The sequence below is a fragment of the Vipera berus genome (assembly GCF_964194415.1).
Source record: "Vipera berus genome assembly, chromosome: 13".
In the NCBI taxonomy this organism is placed as follows: domain Eukaryota; kingdom Metazoa; phylum Chordata; class Lepidosauria; order Squamata; family Viperidae; genus Vipera; species Vipera berus.
This window is the reverse complement of record NC_138216.1, coordinates 8867583-8880758: the sequence shown is the minus strand read 5'-3', so window position 1 is coordinate 8880758 and position 13176 is coordinate 8867583. Positions and strand designations below refer to the sequence as shown.

Sequence of the window (13176 nt, the reverse complement as noted above, 5' to 3'; positions counted from 1 at the left end):
ACTACTAGCCTCCAGAAGTTGTGGATGCTCCAACACTGGAGGTTTTTAAGAAGAGAGTGGACAGTCACTTGTCTGAAATGGTATAGGTCAGGGGTAGGCAACCTCGGCTCTTTTATGACTCATGGACTTAAAGTCCAAGAATTCCTGAGCCAGCGTGGGAGAAAGTTTGGCCCCCTCATGACTTGTGGACTTCAACTCCCAGAATTCCTGAGCCAGCATGGCTCAGCTTGGAAACCTCTCCCTTTCCCCTCAGCATGGCTGGCTCAGGAATTCTGGGACTTGAAGTCCATGAGTCATAAAAGAGCCGAGGTTGCCTACCCCTGGTATAGGTTCTCCTGCTTGAGCAGGGGGCTGGACTAGAAGACCTCCAAGGTCCCTTTTCCAGCTCTGTTCTATTCTAAAATACATGGGCTCTACTGCCATAGCATTCAGAAAACATTGCAATCCTCATTAAACGAAAATTGCTACTATTCCCAGAGCAAGCTGTTATCAGCCCCACCAAGAGCTAGAAGACTTACCGGGTACAAATAACCATGCATGCAATTCCTAAAAGCTGCAGCTGAGCCCGGGGCACGAGTCTCAGTTTCAAGTACCGATCCACACAGCCAATGGTCATGTGAAGGCAAAGGCTGGAAAAATCTTTCATGGTGGCGACTTCCACCAGCCAATCCACCAAAATGTATCTAAAATAAGGAAGGGGAACAAAGCAGTTAAGACATTCATCTTTTGCTATCGGCTGGGGAGCGGTTATCGGATTCTGCATTCTTTCATCAGTCAATTTCCCCCTTTTTAAAAAAAGAAATAAATAAAGATTTCTTCGTAAGTATAAAAAAAAAACAGAATGAAAAAAGGAAAAAAAGGATGACCGAAGAAACTAAAATTAATGACAAGAAATACATCGTCATTGGTTGCTTAAACGAACGGTTGTAAATCAAGCATTCCCTTGGCACCTCGCACAAAATGATCTTTTAAAGACCCGCGTTAACTTTGATCGTGTCGTAAAAATCAAAATCATTTTCCTAAAGAAATCGGTCTTAGCATATCCAGACCGATCCTTGAAACATTTTCACCATCTAGCGATAAGAGGCCAAGAACGTGTCTTACACGTTTTTAGCACGATGAGTGACAAACGTACCGTTTTAAGGATGCTTAAGGAATCCAGTTTCAACCCTAAGTAGAACACACACACCCGCCCCATATTTAGCCTAATGTTTTTAAAAACGGGCAGAAACCGTGTGAGCTTGCTAGATTTTCAGAGCTCCCAACCTTTTAAAGCCTATGAGCTCCACACTTTTTCAGAAGCAACCTCAAACCTAGAAGCTCTTAATAAATAGCATTTTCCTGCCCCACCAACTAAAGCTGTGGTGGCGAACCTGTGGGACGCAGAGCCCTCTGTGGGCACACGTGCCATCGCCCCAGCCCTAGGCCTTCAGGTGGGTTTTATAAAACCTTTTTGCTTTAGGCCCTTGCCGTGTGCAAAAAAAAAAAAGGTTCAATCAATCAATTTCAACTTCCTGTGAGGGAAAAATAAAATCTCGCGAAGTTGGAATTGATTGATTGAACTTTTTAGTCCCACCTAGTCTGCCTTAGGGACACGTTGGCTCAGTGGGTTAGGACGCTGAGCCTGTCGAATAGAAGGTCGGCAGTTTGGCGGGTCGAATCCCGAGTGCCGCGTAACAGAGTGAGCGCCTGTTACTCGTCCCAGCTTCTGCCAACCTAGCAGTTCGAAAGCACGTAAAAATGCAAGTAGAAAAACAGGGACCACTCCGGTGGGAAGGTAACAGCGTTCCGTGCGCCTTTGGCGTCTAGTCATGCCGGCCACATGACCACGGAGTCGTCCTCGGACAAGCGTTGGCTCTTCGGCTTTGAAACGGAGATGAGCACCGGCCCCTAGAGTTGGAAACGACTAGCACGCATGGGCGGGGGAACCTTTACCTTTTAGTCTGCCTTACCACTGCAGCCATGGCCACCCAATGGACCACGGCCACCCAATTGGCCATACCCACCCAATGGGCCACGCCCACCCAGCACCCAATGATCCGTAAGTGGGTTTTGGGTTGCAGTTTGGGCACTCCGTGTCTAAAAGCTTTGCCATCAATGAACTAGAGATTAAAAGTCCAAAAGAGGGCGGTGGGGGGGGGGGAGAGGAACCCTTCCGTTTTGTAAAGTGGTTTTATTCCTGTTGATCCAGCTAATTAAGTTGCCCAGGTGGGAGATGGGAGGCAGGTACATTTAATACTTAAAAAGTCATTCAAAACAGCTGGAATAGATGCCTTTACCTCATTGTCTCATTCATGCCCTTTTGGACAGTGAAAATGCTTTCCTTGCTCAGAGGGAGAGAGGCTTGGAAAAAGTGGGAGATGGTCTCCAGGGACATCTTGCTTTCCAGCCCCAGTTGGTTGCCGTTCCCGCAAGCTTTGGAGAGGGTGACCTGCGCAAGGTAGAAAGCAACTCCAGTCAAGACAACGGAGCTCCGCTTGAAGGAACTCAACCCTGAAGGACAGGTGTTGAAGCTGAAGCTCCAATGCTTCGGCCACCTAATGAGGAGAACTCATTGGAGAAGACCTTGATGTTGGGAACGACTGGAGGCAAAAAGAGAGGAGGATGGCAGAGATGGTTAGATAGCCTCATTGACGCAAGGAGCATGAATTTGGGCAAACTCCGGGAGACAGTGGAATACAGGAGAGCCTGCCATGCTATGGGCCAGGCTGTTGTCAAGAGTCGGGCACAACTTAGCTGGTGCAGAATGCGGCCGCGCAAGTTGTGATGGGGGTTTCCCGATACTCCCATGTAACACCTCTACTCCGCGAGCTGCATTGGCTTCCGGTTGCCCTCCAGGTGAGATTCAAGGTGCTGGTGATGACCTATAAAGCCCTACATGGCTTGGGTCCGGGATATCTGAGGGAACACCTGCTGCCAGCATCAAGTTCCCTTCATCCAGTGCGCTCCCACAGGGAGGGTCTTCTCAGGGTGCCACCGGTAAGAGATTGCCGGTGGACGACACCCAGGGATAGGGCCTTCTCAGTGGGGGCGCCTGCCCTCTGGAACCAGCTGCCAGTAGAGCTGAGGACTGCCCCCGACCTCCGATCATTCCGCCGGGGCCTGAAGACCTGGCTCTTTGAGCTTTCCGGCCTAGGCCGAGAGTTTTTAATTGGGGTTTTTATATTTTTCAGGGATCAAATTTAATTGTTTTTAATTGTTTTTAACTTTTGTATTGTATTGACGTTTTTAAATACCTTGTAAACCGCCCTGAGTCCTACGGGAAAAGGGCGGTATATAAATTCAATAAACTTAAACTCAATAAATCTAAACAAAGCTCAGCTTTGATGGGCCAGAAAGAAAAAAAAACCTCATCGTTCAGCTAGTAAGAGGGACTGCCCCCCCCCCGGGATTTCAAGGAATATCCCTATTAGTTGCTCTTAAAAAGAGCTCTGGTGGTGCAGTGGCTAGAATGCTGTATTGCAGGCTAACATACTACCCACAGCCTGGAGTTCGATCCTGACCGGCTTAAGGTTGACTCAGCCTTCCAAGGTCAGTAAAATGAGGATCCAGATTGTTGGGGGGAGGGGGCAACGGGCCGTCTCTGTCAACCGCTTAAGAGAGGGCTGCAAAAGCACTGTGAAACGGTGTCTAAGTCTGTTGCTATTGTATTCGGTGACTGAACCCTCAACACTTTAGGGCAGGGGTCTTCAAACTTGGCCCTTTGATGACTTGTGGACTTTAAGTCCCAGAATTCCTCAGCCAAGCATGCCTGGCTGAGGAATTCTGGGAGCTGAAGTCCACAAGTCATAAAAAGGGCCAAGTTTGAAGAGTTCCTGCTTTAGGGAAAGGGAGATTTAGAGATGACATCAGGGTTTGGGACCCTGTTGCAGCTGTTGGGGGCCAAACTCCCAGCAATGCCTTCTGTTCTGGCTTCTCTTCTCACTGGCTGGCTCACCAAGTGGGCAAGACTCTTCCTTCGTCAACCTGGACCTGCCAGCTTTGTTTCCCGCTGCCAAATTGTTAACCACCTCTGGAACTAGCTTTGCTAAGGGATCTTTTACAACCTAGCAGAGATGGGTCAGTGAAGGATTATCCCAGCAGGGACCAAGCCAAGCAAACAGCTTCTGATTCTTGTTCATTGACTGGGTCCCTCAACCTGTGGATCAAAGCGAGCACTTAGCCATAAGGGTAGGAAAAGTTTTCTGGTCTAGGAATGGCACTGAATATACAAGTGTCGCAGCTTAGAAGAAACTGGGGGCGGTCTCTCCCAATTTCTCCCAAGCTGCAACGCTTGCGATATTCAGCGCCATCCATCGTGCAAAATCAAGTCAATCAATTAACCTTGCAATGGTATGTGAGAATGAAGCAAAGAAGAACTTCTGCCTAGGGAACAATTGAGAGAAGAGATGAGGAAGCCCCAGTGACTTAACAGTCAGATAAAGGAACTTAAAAAAAAAGTATCCACCCTAATGGATCAGGCTGTTAAAAGTGATGGTGGGAGATTGGTACCTTCAGACAGGCAAGATTGATGTCAGCCTTACTGGCTAAAACCAGACAGGAAACACAAACCAGGTGAGTTAATTCTGCTTGATTGTTGATTAACAGAATCTTGCTGGCTGAGGAATTCTGGGAGCTGAAGTCCACAAGCCGTCTTAAAGTTGCCAAGGTTGAGGACCCCTGCGTTAGGTGACTGAAGGGCTCCTGCCTCTGTTATCTGATTGGTCCCTTGGCGGCATGCCTTTCCCGCATCCCTCAAAGCCACCACTTTTAACCATCTGATCAATTAGGGCAGGTCCTTCTTAAGTTTCTTCCTCTGCCTGTTAAGAGGCTCCTGCCTCTTTTGCCTGATTGGGTCGCAGGCAGCATCTGTTCTCTTCACCCACTGAAGTCATGCTCAGGTATCTTTACAAAATAAAAACTTCAGATGAAGGAAGCGACGACCATACCTGAGCTTCCCAAGAACCCTTGGCTGCATAGTCCCTAAGTTGTCTGAGGCTCTGAAGGTATCTACCAGGATCTGACATCTGTAAGAGAGGAAGTAAGTAAGTCATCACACCTTCTTCGGACAGGTGTCTTAAGGAGAGCCACCTCTTCCCGTTGCGGCCTCTTACACCAAAGAAGACTTTCGAACTCACAGCAGCTTTCTGGTTATTTTCCCACAATAGGTAAGAGCTGTGCAGGCAGCCTTGCTTGGAGGACTCTTCAAACATCTCCAGAGCTTCTTTCCTCTTCTCTTCGTCCTAATAACAGAAAAGGGGTAATGTTGGGGGGGGGAAGAAATGGCTTTGTTCTGGGATCACATCACAACGCAGTTCTTTTTGAACGGGCCCTGGATGCAACTTTTGTCAGCAGTCCTGGTTTTCGTTTTACCTTTCAAGGTATAAATAGCTGCCAAATTCACATATGTGACCATTAAACACACAAAATAAACACACAGCAGCTCAGCATCATAAAACAGCCACAATCTGCCTGGCTGTATCAACCTGGTGTGTGTGTGTGTGTGTTGATACACTCTAGGCCCCTTTGATTAAGCAATGGCATCTATAGGGATACTGGGAACAGGAATATGACTATGATGGTGCTAAAAAAATTATCTCCCTATCAATGCTCACAGTTGATCTTCCCTCATCACAAGATTACCATTAATCAAAATGGGTTGTCCTGTGCCTGAGCTGTTATTTTTCTCCCCCACCGCACCCAGCAGAGTGTAGAGTTTAGAGACCAAGGGATTACAAGAGAGTAAGCAGGCACACAAAGGGGAACACACTGGAACGATTTGCATCGTGCGTTCACAGCTGCTGGTGCCATCGGATTCCTGTGGATGTGTATTCCTCATTGTGTGCCTGCTTAGTCTCTTCTAATCCCTTCCTCTCCAATAAATGTAAATAGAGAGATTACCTCTCTTGTTAATTATCCCGGCCGCTAGAGTTAAGGATTTGTAAGCCGCCCTGAGTCTTCGGAGAAGGGCGGGATATAAATGGGATTAAAATAAAAATAAATAAAAATAAATTTCAAAGGTCAGGGGGAGTCAGAAAACCCAAAGCTGTCACATTCATGTGATTTCCCAAGTAGCAACTGCTTCACACAATGATCAGGTTGCTGACCAATTATGGTTGCTTTCAAGAGGCAACTTATTTTGTTGTTGTCATTTAGAGCATCAAAACTCAAAAAGATGCTTTCAACACGTGTTTGCATACTAGACAAGATAATGACAGGCTATACACACATCCTTACCTCGAAGAGATTCAGAACTTTTGCCAAACAGTATAGGATCGATCCTTGCTGAGTCTACAGAAAGATCAAAGTCAGAGGGTGTGTGGAAGACATATTTAGTATAAAGAGAAGCTAGAAATCTAACATTTTCAGAACTGTCTTTTTTTTTTCCTTTTGAGCTTGCAAAGAAAGATTCTTTTTCATTACTACTGCAAATTAACCTGCTGACAATCAGGCAAAGATGTTTATTGGGATGAGCCAACCCATTCTAGTTCAAAACAATATTGCCCCTGTTCAGAAGTTCTAGAGAACTTTTTAAGATAGATTGGTTTTTTGGGAAAAACCTGTAACAAGCTCCGGGGCCTGAAAAATTTAAAAACCTTGACTGTTGCAGAAAGACTGGCTGAGTCAAGGGCAGGAGTTAAATGAAGAATTTGTATGGAATTTCTACATGGGCACGAGAGTGAAGTCTGCCTCCCCTTGAATGCCACTGAACCTTAAAAAGAGAATATTTCTAGAGAATATTTCTATATAAATGCTAGAGCAAGAAAGCAGTTAACTGAACTCTTTACGCATGGATCTTGTTGTTTGCATCTGGTACTGATTTAGATTACGCATTTATTAGCTTTAGAAGATATGCTTGTACTCCCTTGATCTAGTGAAAATTTTTCAGTCTATATTCTGAAATAAACAAGGACTAGAAACTTAAAGATTCTCAGGATTTGCACTGTGTGGCTGGTATATACCAGGGCTTTTCAACCTTTTCACCCGTTGTACCACTTTTAGGATATGGCAGCATCCGAGGACCACCAGTCGCCTAGCAAGGTGTCAAAAACTTGATGACCAAAAAAAGAAAAGCAAAAAAAGGTGATGAAGTACAGGTAGTCCTCGACTTACAACAGTTCACTTAGTGACTGTTCGAAGTCACAATGGCACTAAAAAAAGTGCCCCCCAAGCCACAGCCGAGCAAGTCACTGCCCGCCCGCCCGGCAGCGCTCTTCCTCCTGTCCGAGGTTTCCATTGTTGTGAGCATTTCTGTTGGCAGCGGGGGTGGGGTGGGGGGGTGTTTGGTTTTTATTCCCCCCATCTGCTGGATGGTTGCAGCAGGTTTTGGTCACTTCACATGACCCTGGGACACTGTGACCGTCATAAATATGAATCAGTTGCCAAGCATCTGAATGTAAATCACGAGACCCTGGAGATGCTGCCACATTCCAGCTGATCGGCGCTTCTTCTGGGGTCAGAAGCACCAGGATCAGCGCTGAGCTCCAGCTGGAGCCTGGCGCCGATCCTGGCGCTTCCGCTGAGCCCTGACAGCCCTGCAGCTCCAGCCGTCTCTCGCTCAGGCTTGTGTGGTGCTGCCACCGGTTCAGCTCATTCCCCTCCCCCACTACTTTTCTAGGATGGTCGCCTACCACCTGCCAGGTGCCAATGTACCACGGGTGGTACCCATACCACTGGTTGAAAAGCCCTGGTATATACTCCTGATGCCTTGATCATACTGGTGTTACCTTCCCTGAATCCAGATTATTGTGCCCATTCTAGGCAAAAATAAGTTCTGCAAGAAGGGCAAACCAAAGTCCAAAAGACACAGAACAAAGGCAGCGTACTTTTCGTTGCTGACACTCTTTCCGGAGGCTCTCATACACCACGGCTTTGCAACAGCTCCCGCCCAGAGACCACGGGGGACGTATGAACAGCCAGACAAAAGGCACTGCGGAGACGTTCAAGCACTCGGTCAGGCTGAAAAAGTGGGATGCCTTCAGCCCATTCAGTTCTGCACGGCCTTCATCGGAAACAGATGCTATATAAAAAGAGAGAGGGGGAGATGATCAACCTGGATGCAGGATGAAATTTCAATTACCGGCTTGTGGACTGTTTAAGTTCCATAATTGTGGCTCTGCTATAGGGTAAGGTGCAAGAGATCCATAAAGCAGGGCCTGGTGCTTTCTGCCCACCCCAGTAGGTCTGGCAAGGCAAGGTGGGCATTTTCGTGGCTTCTTTGGTGAAAACAGGGCCAGCTGGTGGGGCCTTGGACGCATGCCTTCTGCCCGAGATTTGGATGGCCCTGACTTGGTTGGCCTCCAGGAAAGTAGGTAAGTGGGAGAGAAAGAAAGAAGAAAGAAAGAAAGAAAGAAAGAAAGAAAGAAAGAAAGAAAGAAAGAAAGAAAGAAAGAAAGAAAGAAAGAAAGAAAGAAAGAAAGATTGAGAAAGGAGGAAGGAAGGAAGGAAGGAAGGAAGGAAGGAAGGAAGGAAGGAAGGAAGGAAGGAAAGAAAAAGAAATTGAGAAAGGAGGAAGGAAAGAGGAAGGAGAAGAGATGGAGGGAGGGAAGAGGAACGAAAGGAGGGTAGAGGGAGGGAGGAGAGAAGGGAGAATAGGAAGGAGAAAGAAGCGGAAAGGAGAGGATGCAAGAAAGAGAAAGGAAAGGAGGAGAGGAAGGGAAGGACAGGGATTTAACTGAAGCCTTCTTTTTCAGACTCGTACATCAAACTCAGCTACGTATCAGCTTATTTAATGTCACAGCCAAGGTCCTGCGTCAAGCAAAGTTGGGCATGGCTCAACCTGGCAACCCCAAAACAACCGTCCCCAAAGTGGGGTGCACACACTTACGGCCTTCATTGTAGAGGTATGCTATTCCAAGTTTCACAGCAGCTTCAAAGTTCCCCTTTTCTGCAGCCCTGCAGAAAAAACAACAAAACAAAAGCAGACTCATATTTCGGAGGAATTCAGAGCTCAGTAAAATACAGGGAGGTGTAGAACAAATCTGGGCATTTGTGCTGCGGGATTATTCTCCCCTTAACTATCTTAACTAATGCCCACCAACATCACCTGAGAGATGGGGACGAAAACTCATTGTTCTGTCCAGTGATAGATCTCTAGGTGTAAATACATGCAGGTAATCCTCGCTTTAACAATCGGCCCCTTAGCAACTGTCCTTGGGTACTGGCAAGGCAGCGGATGGATTTCCCAAGTTCTGCAAAGTTACCTTTCAAAGATTTTCAAGTTTCTCGGGGAAGGCCACGCTTCTTGAAAGCTTGCACAGGCCCAGATGCAGGTGTGGTTATCTATAAGATACTTAAGATGAGAATGCACCTGGAAGAGAGCGAAGCAGACCGTAATAGCCAAGGAATCCTCAAATAAAGGCAATGAACGTTCAGCCAGGTGGAATAACCTGGGAAAGAATTGGAAGGACAGACTATGCTGCTTGCGTCGTGGAAACAGACCGTGATGCAAACAGGCAACCATGTTGGGCTCGAGTGTGGTCGTAATATAGGACTACCTACATAGTAAGAGCAAGGGACGCGATGGCTCAGTGGGTTAGGATGCTGAGCTTGCCGATCAGAAGGTCGGCAGTTTGGCAAATCGAATCCTGAGTGCCGCGTAATAGAGTGAGCGCCTGTTACTCGTCCCAGCTTCTGCCAACCTAGCAGTTCGAAAGCACGTAAAAATGCAAGTAGAAAAATAGGGACCGCTACGGTGGGAAGGTAACAGCGTTCCGTGTGCCTTTGGCGTCTAGTCATGCTGGCCACATGACCACGGAGACGTCCTCGGACAAGCGCTGGCTCTTCGGCTTTGAAACGGAGATGAGCACCGGCCCCTAGAGTTGGAAACGACTAGCACGCGTGTGCAGGGGAACCTTTACCTTTTACCTTTACATGGTAAGAACACCCACGTGGAAAACGCAAAACAAAATAAAAGGTTTTGGACTTACAGCTCGGAGGGAAAGGATGTCTTCTATAGGAAGGCCTTTGAGTACATGGAAGAGAATGTCTTCTGGAAGAGACAGCAAGGTCAGGATTCGGGGTCTCTTCTTCAACCTTCTCTTAGAAGGGACCGAGAAGCACCGGGAACATCGGCAGTGGGTGACTGCAAAAAAGCCGGTGTGAGAAAATATGAGAGGCACTACCAGGCACAAAGAATCAGAACCCTCCATTAAAGTGCAGTTCAGAAGATGTATTGCTCTTAGGAAATGGAACCAGATTATATTCAAATAGATAAAATGTGTATTTTGGATGTTATAGTTTGCTATGAAGTGAGATAGGGAAGCAGTGGCTCAGTGGATTAGGACGCTGAGCTTGTCGATCAGAAGGTCGGCAGTTTAGCAGGTCGAATCCCGAGTGCCGCGTAGCAGAGTGAGCGCCTGTTACTCGTCCCAGCTTCTGCCAACCTAGCAGTTCAAAAGCACGTAAAAAATGCAAGTAGAAAAATAGGGACCACTCCGGTGGGAAGGCAACAGCGTTCCGTGCGCCTTTGGCGTCTAGTCGTGCCGGCCGCATGACCACGGAGACGTCCTCGGACAAGCGCTGGCTCTTCGGCTTTGAAACGGAGATGAGCACTGGCCCCTAGAGTCGGAAACGACTAGCACGCATGTGCGGGGGAACCTTTACCTTATGAAGTGAGATAAGCGACATCTGAAAGTCTGAAAATTATAAATATCAAAGATTGAATTGGAATGTTGATGAGTAAAAATTAATAACAGGATATGGATTGTTTATGAAGATTGAATGTCATTTAAAATATGCATTAGGTAAGGTAAGGTAATAATGATGTTTTTATTGAGTTGATATAATTAGAAGTGCACTAATTTGAATATGACACAGTAAATGTTAAGGGAAAAAGAGAAGACTTTGTTATTGAATTATTGTTTAACCCAGTTAGCACGCTGCTTTTCAAATATTCAAATGTAAAATTGGAAAATTAATAAAATATTATGTAAAAAAAGATTTATTGCTCAAGCCCGAAAACAAGAACCTAGTCAACTTAAGTTTAATATTAAGATTGGTGCCAGGATGAGGATCAGTGAAACTGAGGAGTTGAATTTGGAATATTTGTGGCTACGTAACGATTCCTGGCTAATGACTTGCTTAACTCCACCCACAGCTCTGCCTGCTCCTCTCCTATAGGAACCGATACGGACGCACTAGGACGCCCAAGCTGGATGACATCGCCAGGACTCGAGTTTCTTTTAAAAACTATTCCCACAATGGATTTACTACTAGCATAAAAATGCTGTGCCTGTTTATCTCAGAGAAAGCTCTGCCAAATTCAGTGTGACTTTTCTTCTGAGTGAAGACACACCGCTTTGAATTGGACCCATTTCTTTGACCGATGGAAATGAAGCAGGAACATACGTCGGCATTTATAAACACAGGGAATCCAGCCCCATCCTTCCGAATTCTTTACCTGCCCGTGTCAACCATCAGACGGATCAACTGGATCTCTTACGCTAGAAGCTTGTCCAGCCGGCAAACCTGACCCACCCTTTGTAAAATGATCTGTCCTGGAATTTTAACAAGGTGGGATGAGACTCCAGTCTAGGAAGGTTGCGAGAGACACGATGATTTCATCAGACTCCTAAGCCGTTGTTGAAAAGCGACTTTTTGCTAATTATGGGATCGCCCAAGATTGCGCAAGAGCAAATCATTGCTAAAGAAGGATTGCCAAATTTCAGCGGACTTTTAAAATGGGCAAAATTGGCAGTTTTATACGTTTATATCCTGCCTTTATTATTTGTGGAAATAGCTCAAGCTGAGCAAACATACGTAATGTTCCTTCTGCCTCCCGTTTCCCCCCCCCAAAAAAACCCTCTAATTTGGGTTGGGCTGACTTATATACCGCTTCACAGTGCGTTCTAAGTGGTTTATAGCAGGGGTCTCCAACCTTGGCAACTTTAGGACTTATGGGCTTCAACTCCCAGAATTCTGCTTGGGGAATTCTGGGAGTTGAAGTCCAAAAGTTGCCAAGTTTGAAGATGCCTGGTTTACAGAGTCAGTCTCTTGCCCCCCACAACAATCTGAGTCATTTTACTGACCTTGGAAAGATGGAAGGCTGAGTCGAACTTGTGCCGGTCACGATCGACCTGCTGACAATGGGCAGAATTTGCCTGCAGTACTGCATTCTAACCACTGCACCACCACAGCTCGTCCTTCCTTCAGACTTAGCAGTATCCCTTAGACCAGAGGTCTTCAAACTCGGCCCTTTTATGACTCATGGACTTCAACTCCCAGAATTTCTCAGCCAGGCATGCTGGCTGAGGAATTCTGGGAGTTGAAGTCCATGAGTCATAAAAGGGCCGAGTTTGAAGACCCCTGCCTTAGACTTATATACCGCTTTACAGCACTTTACAGCCCTCTCTAAGCGGTTTACAGAGTAAGCCTGTGGCCCCCAACAATCTGGGTCCTCATTTTACCGACCTCGGAAGGATGGAAGGCTGAGTCAACCTTGAGCCGGTCGGGATCGAACTGCTGGCAGTTGACAGAGCTTCTGCCAACCTAGCAGTTCGAAAGCACGTAAAAAATGCGAGTAGAAAAATAGGGACCACTACGGTGGGAAGGTAACAGCGTTCCGTGCGCCTTTGGCGTCTAGTCATGCCGGCCACATGACCACGGAGACGTCCTCGGACAAGCGCTGGCTCTTCGGCTCTGAAACGGAGATGAGCACCGGCCCCTAGAGTCGGAAACGACTAGCACGCACGTGCGGGGGAACCTTTACCTTTACCTTACCACCTTCTAACCACTGCACCACCACAGCTCATTTAGTGGCCATTCAAAGTTACAACACTGAAAAAAATGACTTATGATCGTTGCAGCATCCTCGTGGTCACGTGACCAAAATCCAGATGCTCGGCAGCTGACTCATATTTATGACGGTCGCGGCGTCCCGGTGTGTGTGTGTGTCACGTGATCCCCTTTGGTGACCTCCTGACAAGCAAAGTCAATGGGGAAGCCGGCTTCATTAAACAACCAGGCTACCAACTTATCAACTGCAGCGATTCGCTCAACAATCGAGTCAAGGAAGTTTGCAAAATGGGGCAAAATTCACTTAACAACCGTCTCCCTTAGCAGCAGCATTGTTGGGATCAATTGTGGTCGTAAGTCGAGGACTACCTATTTTTAGTAACACTAAATTAATATTTTAAAGCAATAAAGTATTTTAACTAAGGCCTGTGCGTTGTTGTTTTTTTCCAAGACATCACATCA

The 13176-nt window shown here is 46.7% G+C and overlaps 1 protein-coding gene across 1 annotated transcript in view; it reads right to left on the bottom strand.

Annotated features, from left to right (window-relative positions):
- The window catches only part of CCNF (cyclin F), a gene marked incomplete at its 5' end in the record, with an annotated part of 66989 nt that overhangs the window by 10958 nt on the left and 42855 nt on the right, over window positions 1–13176 (bottom strand). Inside the window, 9 exons of the mRNA XM_081337967.1 lie at window positions 519–683; window positions 2280–2431; window positions 4929–5006; window positions 5118–5222; window positions 6217–6270; window positions 7806–7999; window positions 8807–8874; window positions 9183–9289; window positions 9909–10063. Of these exons, the coding sequence (XP_081194093.1) occupies window positions 519–683; window positions 2280–2431; window positions 4929–5006; window positions 5118–5222; window positions 6217–6270; window positions 7806–7999; window positions 8807–8874; window positions 9183–9289; window positions 9909–10063 (1078 nt within the window). The remainder of the gene's footprint in view (window positions 1–518; window positions 684–2279; window positions 2432–4928; window positions 5007–5117; window positions 5223–6216; window positions 6271–7805; window positions 8000–8806; window positions 8875–9182; window positions 9290–9908; window positions 10064–13176) is intronic.